The 20,618-nt window shown below is 33.0% G+C and overlaps 2 protein-coding genes across 5 annotated transcripts; one reads left to right on the top strand and one right to left on the bottom strand.

Annotated features, from left to right (window-relative positions):
* The first annotated feature begins 2,362 nt into the window (after nt 1–2,362).
* Nucleotides 2,363–8,265, top strand: LOC140979254 (kinesin-like protein KIN-14I). Its single transcript, XM_073444590.1, has 19 exons — nt 2,363–2,689; nt 3,121–3,287; nt 3,438–3,581; nt 3,781–4,017; nt 4,101–4,169; nt 4,455–4,523; nt 4,748–4,825; nt 4,911–5,042; nt 5,140–5,221; nt 5,366–5,461; nt 5,537–5,710; nt 5,798–5,904; nt 6,004–6,181; nt 6,350–6,509; nt 6,575–6,828; nt 6,908–7,071; nt 7,172–7,345; nt 7,520–8,019; nt 8,135–8,265. The coding sequence occupies exons 1-19, from the start codon at nt 2,566–2,568 to the stop codon at nt 8,262–8,264; spliced, it is 3,039 nt and encodes a 1,012-aa protein (XP_073300691.1). The 5' UTR covers nt 2,363–2,565; the 3' UTR covers nt 8,265.
* Nucleotides 8,266–9,526: 1,261 nt separating this feature from the next.
* Nucleotides 9,527–12,537, bottom strand: LOC140979527 (probable polygalacturonase). Of its 4 annotated transcripts, XM_073444959.1 has the most exons (7): nt 12,520–12,537; nt 12,326–12,383; nt 11,377–11,679; nt 11,120–11,246; nt 10,836–11,010; nt 10,640–10,710; nt 9,527–10,562 (listed from the first exon to the last, which is right to left on the bottom strand). In XM_073444959.1, the coding sequence occupies exons 2-7, from the start codon at nt 12,335–12,337 to the stop codon at nt 9,883–9,885; spliced, it is 1,368 nt and encodes a 455-aa protein (XP_073301060.1). In that variant the 5' UTR covers nt 12,338–12,383; nt 12,520–12,537; the 3' UTR covers nt 9,527–9,882. The 4 variants fall into 4 exon arrangements, with proteins under 4 accessions (XP_073301060.1, XP_073301058.1, XP_073301061.1 ...); XM_073444957.1 differs by lacking the exon at nt 12,520–12,537 and having other exon boundaries at nt 11,377–11,675; nt 12,298–12,513; XM_073444960.1 differs by lacking the exon at nt 12,520–12,537 and having other exon boundaries at nt 11,377–11,675; nt 12,322–12,512.
* Between the last annotated feature and the right edge of the window lie 8,081 nt (nt 12,538–20,618).

Below are 20,618 nucleotides of genomic sequence, written 5' to 3'. Positions count from 1 at the left end.
TGACATACTCTAAAATAACATTTCTCGTGTCGCTCTTTCGGCTAAATTAATTCTGTAATCCCATGAATTAACAATTATATGTCCCTTCATCAATAAATCTTTATCAATTGTAAAGTCAATCTAGTTGTATTGCACATCAGATATAATTATGGATCAAAGAAAAAGTTATGAAGAGCGTGAAGAATAGTTTTGATTATGATTATTTGTTAACTGGTCCCTCTTTGCTGAAAAAGGATATACAGGGCGTTAGGTTGAGAAGAACCTGGAACTTATCCCACAATTATGCATTTGTAAGGAAGGGACATCCCTAGGACTCCGGGTTTTTGCACAACAGTAGTAATGTTTCAGTGTTTTGGGACACCTCTAGTGTAAAAAAGATGTATGTATTGGAGTATTATAGGGGATCCAAAGAATTAATTCGGACCTCCAAATGAAAGAAAGACCAAAGTGGGATGGATGTATAAGAAGACATAATGATAGTTTAGCAGCAAATTAAGGTATAATTAAGTGATTCGGTTGTGTCCATCATAGTTTGATGGGCTGTAAAAGTTAAAGGCCACCTAAAAGATCATTCATTATATATATAAGAGAACGCGAATGCTGCTTTCATGATGTGCGAGTAGGCCAGGGAGAACTTATTCCATTCCTACCATACATCATTACAAGAATATCTCATTCAGCATACAAAATCTTGTATAAAATTTTCTAAGAAGGTTATGTTTGGATCGTCCAATTAGCTGGGTTCAACATCTTTAAATTTGTTGGATTGGCTATAAACTGGAGTAATTTGAAACCCAAATTATATATATTTTCAAACCACAAATGAACATGTATTCGATAGCACAAGTCCGTGCAAATATGTCCACATGAAACATTCATTTATTCATTCGGTAACTAATGGTACCACAGCATTTGGATAAAACAAAAACAAAAGAAGGTCCAAAATGCCGAGCATACCAACTGACCTGAGCTTCGGTGCCGAACCACATATTTGAAAATTTTGAACGTTGGTTGAATATCGTTGGACGAGAACACCCTTTGATTTTTTTTTTAATTTGGGTGGGTGGTTGGTTGTGTCCTCTTCTCTTTTCAATTCAATTAATTTTGTGGCAGGCTGGGCTGGGGCCATATAAATAAATTCACACCAACATTTACCTCACGGTTAAGCTCAATTTTACCCAGAATAGTAAGACTTTGATTCTAAGAAAGTAAAAAGAAACAAAAATTAAGACTTGTGTTCTTTTGAATTTTATGGAACCCATCGTTGAAAAGGACTTACTGCCTGCAACTCCTTCACTTTTTTTTTTTTTTTTTAAAAAAAAATAATTTTAATTTTTTGAGAAAAATAATAAATAAAATTCGTGAATTAATGTTAAAAAAATAAATAAAAAAAAGGTTGTTTCTTGACAAATAAGTTGGCAATAGCTCCATCAGGCAATATAATATATTATATGTTCCGGCTAATTAATTGTGTTAATGACAAAAAAATATCATTAATTATATTTCGCAATTATGATTTAGTAATTGTGGTCTATCTTGAATGAGAAAAAATCAAAATATTATTTATTGTAAGCCATTTTAGTATGTATGTATGTATGTTTTTCTGTCTTGGGCAACTTAATTGAAGCGAATGTTTTTTCTTCATTGGATTTGATTATATTCCTCGACATCTACATACATATTACATTGGTCATAACTGAAAAATGAATCCAATACAAATCATACCTGTTTTTTGTTGGAATCTAGAACACTGAACTAATGTTTAAACTCGAAATGATTTCTAAGTTATCGAGGTAAGTATCACAAAGAATCCTTGACACATAAGCATATCATGGAGTTTAGATTGGTGCAATATTAGTTTTCTTACTATTTATGATCTATACTATATTTACTCATAGACGTACATTACATAGATATATGTAATACCAAACAAAAAAGAATCTCATTGTAATAAGAAAAAAAATATTTATATATTTATAAGCCCATATTTTTAATACTTAATTGTATCAATACACGTAGTTTTAGTTATGAATATGGAGAACGTTAAATCGCATTCCATATTTAACACACCATCTTCATCGTAATATTTTCAGTTCTAGATTGATTAGATAGACGATAAAATATAGGATTAATTTTTAATAAAACTTAGAGATCGAAAGTATTATTAAGGATTATGAATAAGTTTATTGTGAGGTGATCGAATCAGATTTTAAAATTTTGAAAAATTAAAATGGAAAGTATTAGTCATAAAAACTACAATTATAGTAATTTTCCAAATCTGTCTGTACAAAAAAAAGAGAGAAAAAGTCCCCACCGAAGCCGGAGGTTCGGATCAAGGCCCGTTTACGCCAAGGAAGACATATTTGAAAAAGTAGCAGTGGCATACACTCAACACTACTCAGCCTTTTCCAGTTTGTAGAGAGAGGAAAAAGGCGAAGAAGCCATGGCCAAAAACTCCTCGCTGTAGAGGGAGAAAAAAGTTGCTTCAATATCCATTAACCTCCTTTTTTGGTTACTAAGAATTTGTCAAGTTGGCATTCGAGGAATATAATTCAATTTGGTGGGATGGCGGCCTCGACTGAAGGTGCATTCTCTTTCTCTGTGGCGTCAGTAGTGGAAGATGTTCTGCAACAGCATGGAAACCGATCTCGTGGTCTCGATTTGGATGCTCGCAGAGCAGAAGAAGCTGGTAACTTTTCAATTTTTTTGGGGGATTTTATTGTTTCTTTCCAATTATTTTTCTTGTGAAATTCTGCTTTTTTGACAGGAAATCATGTATCATCTGTAATTTGCGTGAACTTGAGACCTTGATGAAGTTTAATTCTCTGTTTCTGGATCAAATCCAAAATGTTACATGCTATGTCGTCTGAACACGGAGTGAATTTGTGATTGTGCCTTGGACTGTTCTTTTTTCTTTCCCCGTTTTCTGAAAGTACGATTATTTGTATAATCTTTAGATTCGTTTGTCTCGAATGGTGATTTGTAGAGTAAACCTGACTTTTCAGTGTCTTCCATTATAAAGTTTAAATGTTTAAAGATAATTATCACATCAATGTTCTTTTTTTTTTCTTTTTTTTTAATAATGGATCAACCTTAGGTAATAAATCTCTGTCTGTGCAGCAATAAGAAGATATGAAGCAGCTGCATGGCTGCGAAAAGTTGTTGGAGTAGTGGGTGCAAAAGATTTACCCTCGGAACCTTCAGAAGAAGAATTTAGGCTTGGTTTAAGAAGCGGAATACTTCTCTGCACATCACTAAATAAAATTCAGCCTGGAGCAGTGCAAAAGGTATTACAATTAGCTTTCCATGCACGTACACATATACACATTTATATATGTGTGTGTATATATACTTATCATCATATCACACCCCTCTTCATATGCATTACAGCAGCCTTTAATTATCATAAAGAATCGATCTTGATAATTTAATTACAGGTTGTTGAAAGTCCATGTGACCCTGCTCTTATACCAGATGGTGCTGCTTTGTCTGCTTACCAGTATTTTGAAAACTTAAGGAACTTTCTTGTAGCTGTGCAAGAGATGGGGATGCCTACTTTTGAGGCCTCTGATCTTGAGCAGGTAACTGTGGATGGCTAGAGTTGAATTTCTAACAAATATAAAGGAAAAGGGACAGCAGTTACTTCCTTATTGAATTAGAAGAAGCAAGGATCATGTGTCCATAATAACCTGCTAACAAATTTGAATTTGAGTTAGTAAGATAGAATTAACAATTCGGAAGCTGTGATATTGACAATATGATATTTTTCGGAATTTTCAGGGCGGAAAATCGTCAAGAATCGTGAACTGTGTGTTGGCACTGAAGTCCTATAGTGAATGGAAACGGACAGAAGGAAATGGGGTTTGGAAGTTTGGTGGAAATGTTAAATCCACTGCATCTGGAAAACAACTTGTTCGCAAAAACTCTGTGCCATTCACAAGCTCTCTATCAAGGTGCATGTCCGCAAATGAGAAATCCTTGAATGGCGTATGTGGTGATGCAGAATTAAATAGAATGGTAAGTATGCTGTTTTTGAAGAGGACATTTTATTCCGAGTAAATAAACTTGATTTTCGTGTTTTCTCTGTTTTTAACTTACAGCCTAGTTCTTCCTTGGGACTTCTCGTTCGAGCAATTTTATTGGATAAGAAGCCTGAAGAAGTTCCAAATGTGAGTGAATATGCAAGTTTATGGTGAACTGTAATATATTCCACTTCCTAAAATTGTATTTCCATTTTGAGGTTCCAAAAAGTTGGACACTTTCGGTCATCATGTTTGGTTTCTCGTGTTTTATGTAATTGGAAAAATTATCCTGTAATTTGCGATTACTTGTTTATATAATTTTTAATTCCTGTTTTATTTTTTATTTTTGGATTTTGAGATATAGTGGCTATCATTTGTAATGTTATTAGTACCTTACTCTAAGAAGTGATTATTTTAGTTTTATATTTGCAGCTTGTTGAATCCATATTAAGTAAGGTTGTGGAGGAGTTTGAGGATCATATTGCAGGACAAGTCAAATTGGTATAGGCTTATTTTCTTTATGGTGCCTTAGTCACTTACACATTGTTATGACTTACACTTAATTTACTATGTAAATATTTATTCACATTTCTGATAATTCATTTGAAATTGGTGCATCTTGAAACACCCAGATATTGCTTTAGAGGATCTTATTCTCTCTCTCTCTCTCTCTCTCTCTCTCTCTCTCTCTCTCTCTCTCTCTCTCTTTTATGTGTTTCTACTAGAAGAAGGTTAACGTCAAAGACTCCCATATTTCATATGGCGATAAATCTTTACTAAAAAGTACTCCGTCCAGTATGAAGGTAATTTGTTATCCTTTCTCCCATAAAAGTTGTTTCTTGTATTTTTGCTCTACTGATACAACTTTTGTACCATTTAACTCATAAGATGGAACAGACGATACCAACATCACTAAAGAAAGATGATATGATACAAATGAACAAAATTCATGATGAGGAATCTGAAAGTAAATTTGCAAAGCAGAAAGTGATTGTTGACCAGCAGCAAAAAGACGTTAAGGTAAAGAATTATGGAAGTTGACATACCTCTTATTATCTCCTGCTTATCTTTTTTTTCCAATATAAAAGCTTGCCATGTTCATTTTTTCTCTTTCTAGATGCTGAGGCAAAATCTTTCTGCTACAAAAGCTGGTATGCAGTTTATGCAAATGAAATTCCGTGAAGAAATGCAAAATCTTGGTGAGAATTTTGAATTCCTTGGTTTGTTTATATTTTTTTTGGAGAATATAAGGATGAGAGAATAGAGGCGGTTTATTTATCTTTTCTGAGATTTTTCATTTTGTGTGATCTCAGTCTTAATCGGTGTTTACATTTGATTTAAAGGATTCCATATTAATGGGTTAGCTCAAGCTGCTTCTGGTTATCATAGAGTAGTTGAGGAAAACCGGAAGCTCTATAATCAAGTCCAGGATCTAAAGGGTATAGTGATTTTGTCCAAGTCTTGTCCTTTTGAATTTATCTGTATGCTAATGTTGAAAATTCAAAATCTATCAGGAAGTATTAGAGTATATTGTCGTGTGAGACCTTTTTTGCCGGGCCAGTTCAACTCGTTGAGTAGTGTGGAACAAATTGAAGAAGGAAGTATTACAGTGAACACTTTAGCAAAGAATGGGAAAGGGCGAAAATCTTTCCACTTTAACAAAGTATTTGGTCCATCTGCGACTCAAGGTTCGCAAGTCAGTTACTGTAACACTTGATTTAAGTGCCATTTTAAGAACTAATGAACATCATCACAATTTTCTTTCTGTTTTACAGAGGAAGTTTTTTCAGACACACAACAACGAATAAGATCAGTACTTGATGGTTACAATGTTTGCATTTTCGCCTATGGACAAACTGGGTCTGGAAAAACATATACTATGGTAAGAGATGAAAGCTACATATTTGTTAAAATAATGAGTTGTTGCAGCCTGTTTTTGCTCAAAATTCAATACCAATGACTATTTCTCATGTTTTAACAGAGTGGACCTAAGGATCTCACAGAGCATAGTCAAGGAGTGAATTACAGGGCTTTAAATGATTTGTTCCTACTCGCAGAACAAAGAAAGGATACTTTCTGTTATGACGTGTTTGTTCAGATGATTGAGATATACAATGAGCAAGTTAGAGATCTACTTACCGAAAGCCTAAGCAAAAGATATCCTTTTCAAACCTTTTATTTGGTATTGTGATTGGAAGAATTTTTAAACTTTTAAACGTCATGGACTAGAGTTTCAATATTGTGGTGGTGATGTACACTTTCAGAAGTTCTATCTTGAGAGACTTTCTCAACCTCACTATAAAAGGGTTCCTTTACTAAGCATACATTAGAAATTCGTAACAATTCTCAAACTGGACTTAGTGTGCCAGATGCCAGCTTAGTTCGTGTCTCATCAAAATTTGATGTTATTGATCTGATGACCATTGGACAAAGAAATCGTGCAGTTGGTGCAACTGCACTCAACGACCGTAGCAGTCGTTCTCACAGGTGACTAACTGAAACCTAAATTATGTTATTTAAGTGAGTTTTAATCTAACATTTTACTATTGCAGCTGTTTAACGGTTCATGTTCAAGGAAAAGATTTGACTTCTGGAACTATTCTGCGCGGTTGCATGCATCTAGTTGATTTGGCTGGCAGTGAGAGAGTTGATAAATCTGAAGTTACAGGCGATAGACTCAAGGAGGCGCAACATATTAATAAATCTCTTTCTGCGTTAGGTGATGTGATTTCCTCTCTTGCCCAGAAGAATGTGCATGTCCCTTATAGAAACAGCAAACTCACTCAATTGCTCCAAGATTCACTTGGTAAGTACTAAGTATAAATCCATCAATCTTACAATTTTTCACTTTTCTCCTCTTCGGTTAATGTCATCATTCTATGTAGGAGGGCAAGCAAAAACTCTAATGTTTGTTCACATAAGTCCTGAACCTGATGCTGTCGGAGAGACCGTTAGCACACTTAAATTTGCCGAGCGTGTTGCCGCTGTTGAGCTTGGTGCCGCTAGGGTGAACAAAAATTCTGCAGATGTTAAAGAGTTGAAGGAACAGGTTGTTACTCTAATTATCTGCATTCTTTCCCCTTGTGTTAGCTTCTTGAGTTTTCAAACTATTGGAAAAGTTAATAGCTCAAACAATATTATTGTGATAGATTTCCAGTTTGAAAGCTGCCTTGGCAAGGAAAGAAGGAGAACCATTTTCAATGCAGCAAAAGCTACCTGGCATTCCATGTGGCATGCAGCCATCATCCTTTCAACCTAACTTTGTTAGCATGCAGTCGCCAAATGGCCTTCGGAGACCAATGGAAGATGTGGGCAATATGGAGGTAATTAAACGAATAAAATTTTGTTAGTATTCTCACTTTTACAATCTCAAGGTTGGTACTAACAGAAAAAATCTCCATGAAACGCTAATAGAGCATCTGGCGCTCAGAGAATGCATTTTGAAGAATACTCTTTTTCAAATATGTTATTCTGGTTTTAACAATCAAAATCTGCAGAATGGACAGGCCCAGGGCAATTCTGCACCGAGGCAAAAAAAGCAAAGCATGGACCTAGATGAACTACTCGGAAATTCCCCTCCCTGGCCTCCAGTCTGCAGCCCTCACCAAAACAATGGGGAGGATGATAGAGAATTGGGATCTGGCGAGTGGGTGGACAAACTCATGGTAAACAGGCTAGATCCTAATAATGGAGCTGAGGACACCATTGGGCGTTTGGAAGCTAACAGTGCCAACATGTCTGATATCTTGTATCAGAAATATGTATCAGATTCTTCCAAATATTACCCTGGGAAACAACATGATCTATCCTCTTCCAAAAACCAGTGTGTTGTCAATACTGCCAATGATTTGGAAGAGGTTGACACTGCAACAAGTGACTCATCTGAGCCAGATTTTCTCTGGCAGTTCAATCATTCTAAACTTGATAACTTCAGTAATGGCATTGATTCAAGAGTTCAGAAACCTGATAAAAAACAAGTCATAAATCCAGAAATCAGGTAATGACAATCATATTGACATCTCGCATACTTGATACTTATCCACCGTTCTCTGTTAAGAACTGATTTTAACAGAAAAAAATTGTGATGATTTTCATTTTCTTGACTCTCTCAGGACCATGATACCAAAATCAGGCCCATCACCATCTAGAAAAACTGTTAATGGAGCTGGTCAAGGCCATTATCTTCCCAGGAATGGAAGGCAGACTCTTGAAACACACCGTAAGACAGGAATTAGAAAGTAAAGAGTTACTGCTGGTCTTTCTTCTGTCTTACCTCCAATCTTTCATTTTTTTACTTTTACTTCACTGAGAAGTATACATATAGTTTCTTATTGATTTCTACATATTTTTCTTTATTGCGTCATTTTTTTGTGTATATACCGCAACAATTATTTCAGTTGCTCACTATCCTTGTATAATGTGGTCGTTTACTTTTGATGATTTTTTTTCTTTTTTGTGTGAAAATCTGCGATGCTTCTTATTTAATTACTGGATTTCAAGAAAGTGTGCCAGTTTTTACTTTCGATACTTGAGAAAAGGCTGTGAATTTTACTCCTGTCTTGTGAAGTATGGAGTTTAAATGACATGCAATAAAGCAAGACAATTCTGCACTCTTTTATCTTGGAAACCTCATTAATTTTTCTTGCATTTTTTGTCCTTACTGTTTTATTATATCATGCTCTGTCATTCATAAACGCCTAAAATTTACCACTCGTGCTTACATCCATAACCACGCATCAATAAAGTCACCAGCTATATATCATGTTCATGATTTTGTTTAGTTTTTCCATCTTATATGTTTTATAAACAAGTAATGCACAACCAAGATGCCTAGTGCTTGTTTGTTTTCGCCATATCTTCTACTAAAAAAATTAGCTTTGAGTGGGATTTCACTTTCCAATACATATTGAGGGATGACACTTTATGCAATGGACTCCGAAGACAATTTGTGCCCACCATTAATGGAATTAAATTTAAAGTGACGACAAAATAAACTTTGATTTTAAGTTGTCTTATTGATATTTTAAAACTTGACACGGATACTGCACATGAAAAAACTTTAGCACATAACGACACCTGATCAATATCCCACAGGGAAGATATTTTAAAAACTCAGCAACAATCCAGGGTGATGGCATTTGGGTACAAGGAAAGGAATCAATCATTCTACTTTTTAGGACATTCTCTGTTTCTGTGGAACGCACAAATCTTTACATCATAAAAAATGAATGTTTCCTATTGGTCGGCCACTGAATTCTGCAGAAACGACTAATTAGCAGCATTCAGAGATTACCGAAGTTAGTGAAATTTATGCGCTTGATAAAAAAAAACAATTAATCAATCATCACCAGTTTAAAATATTGAATGGGGTCCTTTTTTATCAATCACCTAGTTATTCCCTCATTTTGTGGTGGACGGCATGCAATGTTTTAGTACAGCATTTGGAATATCAGTAAGACAAATAAGTGATGCCAACTCGAAGAAACATATTCAAAAAGGAATAATAAAATGAAAGCTTACAATTTATTGCAAATTCCAACACCACATAATCCCTTTTTCATCACAATTAAGAATCAATCAATCTTGCAGCACTCTTCAGTTCAAGAATTTACAATGTAAATGTAATAACTAATAAACACAGAACAAGTGAAGCACATGTAACTGAGTCGTTATACTCTACCAAAACTTTTCTTACACATGAATGAAGAAACCGACTCTGTACACAGAATAGAATCTGATCTGAACTTCTTGGTTTTTGGCCGTCTTGCTTATTCTCAGAAGATTATACAGCATAGCCGGCAGAAGTGTTGCCTAATTTTACAGATTAACGAATGAATAGTTTATGATTCGACAGGCTCTGTTACAAGTCTGCAACTTGACTAGTCAGATATGAGTGCAAGAAGAAACAATCTGAGGATGAATTGGAAAACGGGCTTCGGAGTTCAGAACAAGGTTCAAGTGATACATTAATAGATGAACCAATGACATTGGAGCACAACCACCGTAAAGATGGATCATCGGAAGTGAATGAAAATGAAACATTTGACAGACATATAGAAGTGAACGGAAATTCATCAATTCCTGAAAAATTACCGACTGTAGTAACATTTACACCAACTACGTCCTTAACTGAGATTTCACTAACCACTGGAAGAGCATCCGGATCAAAATTTTTATCTGGATGAGAATCATAATGACCTGTAGCTTCGATTCCTTCCTTCAAATTTTCCATGAAAACATCTGATATTTTTATGTTTTTGATATAGCCACCCCTTCCTCTCGCTGTCTTTAGCTGGATGCCGGATAATGAATCAAGTATATGAATGTGCTCGACTAGAATATTCGAAATGCCACCAGACATTTCACTGCCAAATGCTATTCCCGATCCCGAAGAAGCTGTCAGGTGAACCTCTCGAATGTGAACTTTGGTGGTTGGTTTGCCATATGCAATGCCATACTCATCCCAACCACTTTTAAGAGCAATTGCATCATATCCCATGCTAATGTTGCAGTTCTCAATGCAAATATGCTTGGAAGAATCTGAAGCAACAATATTTTACATCAAACCCTGAACCAGTTAATGCATGTGATTAAAAGGGATCTGGATATCGACGAACCTGGAACTATTCCGCTAGTATATGGAGAATCAGGTGGAGAATATATGGTTATGTTCTGGACTCGCAAGAAGCTTCATAAAAGAAACAGAACAGAAAAACAGACTTTAAAATAAAAATGATCTAGAGGTCATATGCTTAATGAAATTTATATATATAATAAAACAAATGGTTCAGGTACAAAAATTAAGCAATCTACCTGCAATAAGCTGGGTGTATGTTCGAAGCAGGTGCATTCAAGAAGGTTAAGTTCGATATAAAAACATCGGTGGAGCCAATTAATTCTATTAAATGTGGTCGACTGTGATTTGAGGAATGTTCATTCACTTGTTCCCACCAAACCAAACCCTGACCATCAATAGTTCCATTATTGCCTGTAAAGATGGTACAATACACAAATAGATCACATCAGAATCAGAATACTGTCATGGTAACTAACAACATACGATATTGAACTGGGAAATTCAGGCCAAAAAGCGTAACCTGTTATAACCACATCAGTTAAATTCTGCCCAGTGATCAAGCTGCGATACCTACCAGGTACCTCGAGGCCTCCAGGCCCCCCACCATAAGAAGGCAGTGGTCCAACGACACCCCACTGACTGTAATCCTGCATAAACAACATTTAAAGATAAATACTTCAGTGTAGAATAATTCACATTCTGATAGATTCTGAAAACTTGTGCTCCCCAAATAAAAGAAATTAGTTTTTTTAAAAAAATTAATATTATAGTGTTAACCTGAGCACCAAGAATGATGGCATCTTTTTCAAGGAATAGGGTAAGATGGCTAGTAAGATTGATGCATCCGATAAGCCACCTGCCTGCCGGAACATATAGCTGCGCACCACCCTTGTCCACAAAGGACTTGAGATAGAAAATGGCATTCTGAAATGCTAAAGTGTTCAAAGTTCGCCCATCTCCAACTGCCCCAAATTCGGAAACAGAAACACTGTGAGGTCTGGGAGTTAATGGCCAGGCAGTCTCACATTCTCCATTGTACTCTACAGCATAACTCGATACCAGGAGCAAAAGAAGTACTGCCTGAGAAGAAATGAGTAATAATATTACATTGTACATTACCCTGAAGAACATCAAGTTTAAGGGCTTCCATAACTTATTGAACAAGTGTATTTGCTCAAGTACGGACATAAATGTACATGTTGAGAAAGGAAACCAAAAAATGCAACTTGTCTTAAGGGCAGTAACCAACAAAAAAATTGTCAGAAAATGCATAATATATGATCCAATGGAAACAAGTACTAGGTAAGAAATAAGAACCCAGAAACGGCTCAAATTTTTTATCTAAATAACTATCAATACCCTCAAACTAGCACACGAGAATAATTATTTTCAATCCAGTATACAAGAATCAAGCGTCTCTTACAGCCGATGTATACATATAAACTGACATCCAACTCAAAAACTGCGAAGATCTAATTAAATTAACCAAAACTGACCCAAATAAAAAGCCACTTCCATCTATAATCACTAAACTCGAAGAAAGACCATATAAAAAAAAACACAGCAATGGTAAAAAATAAAGCAAATAGCACGATAACAGAAACCCAGAAAGGAAGAACATCCATTCATACACACACGATCACATAAAGCCAAAAAAACCATAATCATGAAAGTAAAGCAGCTACATTTATCAATTACCGAAAAAAGAATCAACGAACATACTTACAAGCCTCTTCATGTCCGACTTTCTTTTTCAAGTCCTCTACTCATTCAAAGACCTTGAACTGCACAGAAGAAAAAGGGTGGTGAGTGGCAATTAAGGAGAAAAATTACACAAACAAATAACGGATGTCAAGTGAAAGAGACAGCCAGCTCAAAATGAATAAATTAGCACTTTCTATATCAAGCAATTTGACTAACATGGTAATAATTATTACAAAATAAATTGGAAAATTATAGATAATTGGATTCGAGCGTCGTCAGTCAAATGAAGGAGACAAGTTGAATTGATATCTGTGATGTGAGTGTGCGCGTAGGCATGTGCATTCTTTCCGTTTCTTTCCGTCACGGGACCCATACCCCAAATCATACTATATTTTGTTAGGCTGGCCACCTATTTATACAAGGATCTTTTTTTAAACAAATAATAAAATAAAATTATACAAAGATTTTTTTGAAAAATCCAAATAATAAAATATCCAAAACAACCCATTTTTTAATAAAATAAAATAATTATATTCCTAAAAGCCAATTGAATGCATAATTGTTCCAGACTGAATCTTTTAATTGTCTTCCAGACCAGATGCCATCACAACCAACATTCTCAAAACAAAGTATCCTAATCACTTTTGTTTGTTGCAAAGCATTTTGTTTAACATAAATATAAAGATTCTGTATATTAGATATAAGTGTTATCTTGAATATTGTAACATCTAGTGACAACGTGTAATAGAATAATATAACACAAATAAAGAAATTTAATTAAAAGTAAAACAAAGATAATTACGCACAAGTGTGTTACTAGTGTGTGAGGGCAAAATAATCACTAGAAAAATCGTGTTTACAAAACCAATACCTAAAAAAATCGTGTTTACAAAACCAATACCAGTGAAGAAACAAAAACTTGTCTTCTTTAACAAGTCAAGTAAGTAAATTGTGTCATGAAATATCAATAACAAAAATAACCAAAACAAAAGAATGCAAATCTGTGTAGCCGAAGTTCGAAGTAATAAAATAACTCAAATGAATACAATACCCAAAATCTGAAATACAGCTACAATCAATAATACAATATATATTAATTGTTGGAACTCAAATGAATTAAAATACCCAAAATTCGATACCCTAAAATCTGAAATATACTCTGAAATTTCGAAAATGGCTAAAAACTTCGAATTCAAGCTTCAAACAACATAACCTAAGGTTTCTTTCCAATTTTCCGGCAAAAACAGGCCACGGTTGGCTAGGGTCCTGACTTGGATTCGCGATTTTCCTTGCAAAATGGGTATCAATAGAAAGCTGACATCGATGGCTTCTCAAATATGTATTTAATTTAATTTAATTTTTGGGCAAGCAGAGCGGCCACAATTGACGGATGAGCTTCGAAGTTTGTCAAAGAAGAATGAGAATTATAGAGACATACGGATGAGGAAGATTCATGTTTCCTATTTATTTATTATTATTATTATTTTAACTTACTGAAATTGGGCTAGGCTTTGGAGCATGGGTCGGGCCGACTCTCACAAGGGGAAAGTGATCTTTATGAATTGCATCATTCAACTTCCTATAATCTATGTGCACACACCGACCTGTGACTGTACCGGTGGGAATCAATTCATTTTTTTCATTAGTAGTCATAGTTATCTCACATTTCTTAATACACACTGAACAAGACTTACTCATGTACTATAGATGATACCTGCATCGAGGATTTTGATGGTCTCAGCCTTTACTACATCTTGCATCTTTGGGATAAGTCGTCTTTGAGGTTGCACAAACTTAAGTACTTTTCTTCCATAAAAATCTTGTGCAAGCAAATTGATGGATTGATTTCTTTGATATCTACCACTTTCAAGAAAATGCACACTTGTGCTCTTTGAGGACTTACAATAGTTTGTCTTCCATCACATCTATCAAAGAAGAGGAGATAATAACAAATAAATTATTATTCTCACCAAGGTACACGTATTTCAAATATGGAGGGTGTGGTTTTAGCTCCAGAGTTGGTGGTTCTTCTATGATTTAGTTTTGAGGTGTCAAGTTTCTCCTATTTCTCAAGTCTTCCAATCTAAGCTTGACTGGCTACTTCGATGGTGGATTGACATTGAAATATGACACCACTTCAGTTTGTGCCTTATCTAGCTCCTCCTCTCGCAACTCAATAGTGGGTGTGACTTCCACTGGATCCTTCAAAGCATCCTGCACAACATTGCAAACAAGTTCCAAAGCATAAATTGTAAAGCAATCTTGATTGTGCAGTGTGTGTAAGGGCATTAAAAACATGAAATGTAATTTATTCATCACTTAATCTGAATCTCAACTATCTATTAGGGCTTTTCCAGTTGCAAGAAAATGTCTTTCTAAGATTATATGTATTTCCAAATCTTCTTCCATATCAAACACCCCGAAATCAGCTGGGAAAATAAAATTTTCCACTTGCATAAAAACAATTCAATGACTCATTGTGGATACTTGATGGATCTATATGCCAACTGCAGAGATGTTGGATGCAATAATTGTCTCTGTTGGAAGAGCGATCGAACCGTGGTGCTTGAGCTGATGTGTGATTTAAAATATTTGAGTTGCACCATTACCACCATCTATACTTTTAGTAAAGTGGCAAACGTTCGGTCATACAATTGGTATCAGAGCCAAGGTCAGGGGTTCAATTTTCATTGATTGCAAGGAGTGCAATTATTGGGATAGAGATTGTTGGGTGCAATAATTTTCTCTGCTGGAAGAGCGATCGAACCGTGGTGCTTGAGTTGATGTGCAATTTAAAAGATTTGAGTTACATCATTACCACCAGCTATAACTTTTGGTAAAACGGCAAACATTCAGTTTTACATGGTGACAACTAAATAAATACTACTTAGAAATTACAAGACAATGTCAAGCTTGCGAGAGAAGCTGTTGACTTTCATACTTCCCATATATTTAAAATGACATATAGTTTGCTTTTGTTTCTGATCGTTCTAACATCTTGAATGAATCGTACCCACATCCATACATCGTCACTTATTTCAATTGGTACCAACATTATACATATATAGATACTTAAGCCTAATTGTGGTTTTCAGATGACTAGTGACTCGCCAACAGCTAATATATATGAAAGTGAGGTTTTTTGCTATCTCACGTTGCGACAGGTTTATGTAAAAACTACACTAATATATAGTTTTTCATTATTTTGTCTTTTTTTTTTTTTGGGTTTCCTTTTAAACAACTTAGAAAGAAAGATGGTGTGCTTTTAATCAAAGTCTGCGTTGATTTTAGTACACCGACCATACCCGGCCTCCTCAGCACGAGTACATAACCATAAAAAACCCAAGGAAAGACTGAGCAACAGAGATTGAAATTAGAATATACATATCTTATTTTCCCCAAAAATGGATCCGCATTCCTCTGAAGAAGAAAGATGGTGGTGATGGCTCGTCTGATACTGGAATGAACTGGTTAATGTATGAGTTGTTATGGAGGGATTTTTTCGGGTAATTTCATCTGTAATTTGTTCAAACTTGCTTTTAGAAAATTTGTTGAGAAATCTAATGACAGTTGTTTGTTTTCTAAGATTCATTACCCGTAAATATAGCTGTGCGAAGAAACACAATGATGCGCCAGTGACAGCTTGTACAGGGGCTGCAGCCTAAGGATGAACATCGAGCATCTGCTTTAGGTTTGATGAAGTCGAGTTGGTCGTAGAGGACTGACCGACGACTGCCTTGGCATTGGTTCATTCCAGTTCCAATTATCTTTCAAAACCAACTTCTATGTTGTGTTTAGATTTATAGAAAATATAAATCCAATTAATCTCTGTTTAAAGTTTGGACCGTCGATTAATATACAATAGACACATCCTTTAATTTGTCCAAATAAAATTTTGAAATTGGAATTTTGGACGCAAAGGGCATTAATGAAGATTTATATAAAACTTTTGGGCTTGTTTATCCTCTTCATCGGGCAATGAAGGGAAAATTGATGACTATTTTCCACATGTTAATGCAAAGCAAAATACACCAGCCAAAAAAAAAATTAAAAAAAAGAGTTATGCGAAAAGGTTGCAATTTATGATTAATTAATAATAAATAAAAGTCCACAAATACGTTGGCTTAGAACAACAGCACCAAGAGAGTGATAAAATGAAATGCATGTTCATTAAATTAAATTATATAAACGGTAATTTGGAAAAAAATACACATATCAATGATTTATTTAAGATTCAGTACCCATCACTTTTTTTTGTATTTTAATACCTGACAAAAGATGAACTTAGTTTTTACTACATGTTTTATGCATTTTTACCTTTTTAATTAATAAAAAATTATATAAATCCCTATTTTTGTTGGTCTTTCTCTTTCCACTCATCATTCTCGATACATTTAGATTACATGTACATTGAATTAAAATATTTTTTTATTTAAAAAAAAAAAAAAANCCAATATCCATTTGGATGACATGTTCATTTCATTTAATTATTTTTTTACTTTTAAAAAAACACATTCGCAATTAAGCATTGAACTTTTTCAAGTACTTAGTTTTATTTGCGACAATATCTAATTTCAGTTTTAAAATACTTGATTTGGTAATTGAGATACTCATAAAAGTTAATAAAATACTAGATATTCTAGTAGGCAATGTAAGTTCACCAAATGCTCGTATTTCCATTAAATATGCATTTGGATGACATGTATATTTTATTTAAATTTTTTTTTATTTTTAAAAGAAAAACAAATTCTCAACTAAGCATTGAATTTTTTGAAGTACTTAGTTTTACTTGCGAAATACCTAATTTCAATTTTAAAATACTTGATTTGGTAAATGATATACTCATAATGGGTATTAAAATACTAGATATTCGAATATGCAACGTAAGTTCACCAAGTGTTGGTCTTTCCTTAGAAGATGCATTTGGACGACATATCCTTCTCATGTGATATCTATTTTGTAAAGAAAAAAATATCAAATTCCCAACTAAACATGAAACTTTTAAAGTACTTAGTTTACTTGATAAGTACATAATTTCAGTTTCAAAATACTTGATTTCATAAATAAGATACTCAGAATAGGTAATAAAATATTGGATGTTTCTAATATGCATTATGATGAAATTTCAATGCAATTGAAATTTTAACAAATACATTGTTCATCACTCCTCATGAAATAAAATAACAATTTATTTCGGTATACAAAAAAAGAACTTACTTTTACTCCGAGACAAGTATGCTACTATATTTTTGTTAAAAGTAAATGCTTATTTTGATCTACAAACAACTTACTCTTACTCCACGATCAGTAATGAATTGTGTTCATTTCTTTAAATGGCATGAATATGTATTCTAATAAATCTTAGTTGGAAAAACCAAGCATGACTGAATTTACGTTGCATATTCGAATATCCAGTATTATATCACATATTTTGAGTATCTCATTTACCAAATCCAGTATTTTAAAATTAAAATTAGGTATTTCGCAAGTAAAAATAAGTACTTCAAAATGTTCTATACTTAGTGATCGAGCAAAACTTTCATTATAAAATTCGTAGTAAAAATTAATAATATTCAAGCTCAAAATAATCGCTAGTGCATGATGTCAAGTAATAATATAGTGTACAAGAGTACGAGTATCGTTCTTCTAAGGACTGTATTTCTCAATTATTATTCTCAGTTATTCAATTTTTAGCAGCGATACTTCAGATGATTGTTTACTACTACAATTATTAAATAAAAACTCAATGAAATGGTTCAAAGATTAAATGATGAAATAAATAAGTTAGAATGATTGATTAAAGTTCAATGATAAATGAATTTGTTGAGAATCTCGGCTCACCTACCCCTCGCTAATCTACTTAATTCGTTCGACAATGATCTATGCTTTCGACGAGATTTTCTATCCAATTGAACATGCCTTCTCAAGCTATGTCAAACTAATTTAACTCAGTGAAGTAATTAAATGTCTTTAATTATTTATCAAAGGTGAATTGTATGTCGTTTTATTTCAACCTACTGGACTATGACTATCGACGGGTATCCGACTTCATATTTCTATGTAAATTGTAAATCCACGGATTATGCTACTCGTTCCTATCACGAGCTATTCTCTCGAAGAACATTGTTTGGAAATCTTCAAATCTTCGCTCCAAGCATTTTTTTCTCTTTCAAAGCTTTGTAGCTGCTGAAAAGTCCTTGAACATGTCATCCAAATGCATCTTAGAAGGAAACCCGATCACTTGGTGAACTTACATTGTATATTCGAATATCCAGTATTTTAATACTCATTATGAGTATCTCATTTACCAAATCAAGTATTTTAAAACTGAAATTAGGTATTTCGCAAGTAAAACTAAGTACTTGAAAAATTTCAATGCTTAGTTGCAAATTTTTTTAACAATAAAAAAACAATTAAATTAAATGAACATGTCATCCAAATGTATCTTGGATAGAAATGCGAGCACTTGGTGAACTTACGTTCCATATTCGAATATCCAGTATTTTAATACTCATTCTAAGTATCTCATTTACCAAATCAAGTAATTTAAAATTAAAATTAGGTATTTCGCAAATAAAAGTAAGTACTTCAAGATGTTCTATATTTAGTTGCGATTTTTTTTAAATAAAAAAATATTTAAATGAAATGAACATGTCATCTAAATGTATCTTGAATGAAAATACGAGCACTTAGTGAACTTACATTGCATATTCGAATATCCAGTATTTTAATACCTATTATGAGTATCTCATTTACCAAAACAAGTATTTTAAAATTGAAATTAGATATTTCGCAAGTAAAACTAAGTACTTGAAAAAGTTCAATGCTTAGTTACAAAATTGTTTTTTTTTTTTACAATAAAAAAATAATTAAATGAAATGAAAATATTATCCAAATGCATATTGGATGGAAATACGAGCATTTGGTGAACTTACGTTGCATATTTTCATATCCAGTATTTTAATGTTCATTTTGAGTATTTCATTTACCAAATCAAGTATTTTAAAACTGAAATTAGGTATTTCGCAAGTAAAACTAAGTAATTGAAAAAGTTCAATGTTTAGTTACGAATTTATTATTATTTTTTTTAACAATAAAAAAATAATTAAATGAAATGAAAATATTATTCAAATGCATATTGGATGGAAATACGAGCATTTGGTGAACTTACGTTGCATATTTTCATATCCAGTATTTTAATGTTCATTTTGAGTATTTTAATTACCAAATCAAGTATTTTAAAATTGAAATTATGTATTTCACAAATAAAAGTAAATACTTCAAAATGTTCAATGCTTAGTTGCGAATTTGTTTTTTTTTTAAATAAATAAAATAATTAAATGAAATGAACATGTCATCCAAATGAATATTGGATGGAAATGCGAGCATTTGGTGAACTTACGTTGCATATTCGAATATCTAGTATTTTAATACACATTCTGAGTATCTCATTTACCAAATCAAGTATTTTAAAACTGAAATTAGGTATTTCGTAAGTAAAACTAAGTACTTGAAAAAATTCAATGCTTAGTTTCGAATTTGTTTTTTAACAAAAAAAATTAAATGAAATGAACGTCTCATTCAAATGCATCTTGGATGGAAATGAGAGCATTTGGTGAACTTGCATTGCATATTCGAATATCACAATTTTAATACACATTCTGATTATTTCATTTACTAAATCAAGTATTTTAAAATTGAAACTAAGTATTTCAAAAAGTTCAATCCTTAGTTGCGAATTTATTTTTTTTAAAATAAAAAATATTTAAATTAAATATACATGTCATCCAAATGCATCGGGAATGATGAGTGGAAAGAGAAAATAACCAACAAAAATAGGTATTTATATAAATTTTTTATTAATTACAAAGGTAAAAAGGTAAAAATGCATGAAACATGTAGTAAAAACTAAGTTGAATTTTTGTCATGTATTAAAATACAAAAAAAAAAACTGATAGATACTGAATCTTAAATAAATCATAGGTAGATGTATTTCTCTCCAAATTGCCCTTATATAAATATCTAATTATTCAAATAATTCTGAATATCGCTTAATCTAGACAAGATTTTTATCAATTCAACAATACGTGATACTATTATTTTTAATTTGATCACATAATATTAAACAATTAACACGAAATTATTTTCAATTTAGAAGAGTTGTTCGATTTAAAAGAGAAAATTTGTTTATATTTTTTTTTATATAAAATATGGAGTGACTTGAAAAGATTTTTAATAAATTAAAAAAAATAATTATGAAATTAAATATTTGATATTTTTTATAAAAAATCGTAGTACCGATAATAATAAAAAAA

Source organism: Primulina huaijiensis, chromosome 6 (assembly GCF_012295235.1).
Source record: "Primulina huaijiensis isolate GDHJ02 chromosome 6, ASM1229523v2, whole genome shotgun sequence".
NCBI classification, from domain to species: domain Eukaryota; kingdom Viridiplantae; phylum Streptophyta; class Magnoliopsida; order Lamiales; family Gesneriaceae; genus Primulina; species Primulina huaijiensis.
The sequence above is the reverse complement of the archived record's forward strand: the minus strand, read 5'-3'. Positions and strand labels throughout refer to the sequence as shown.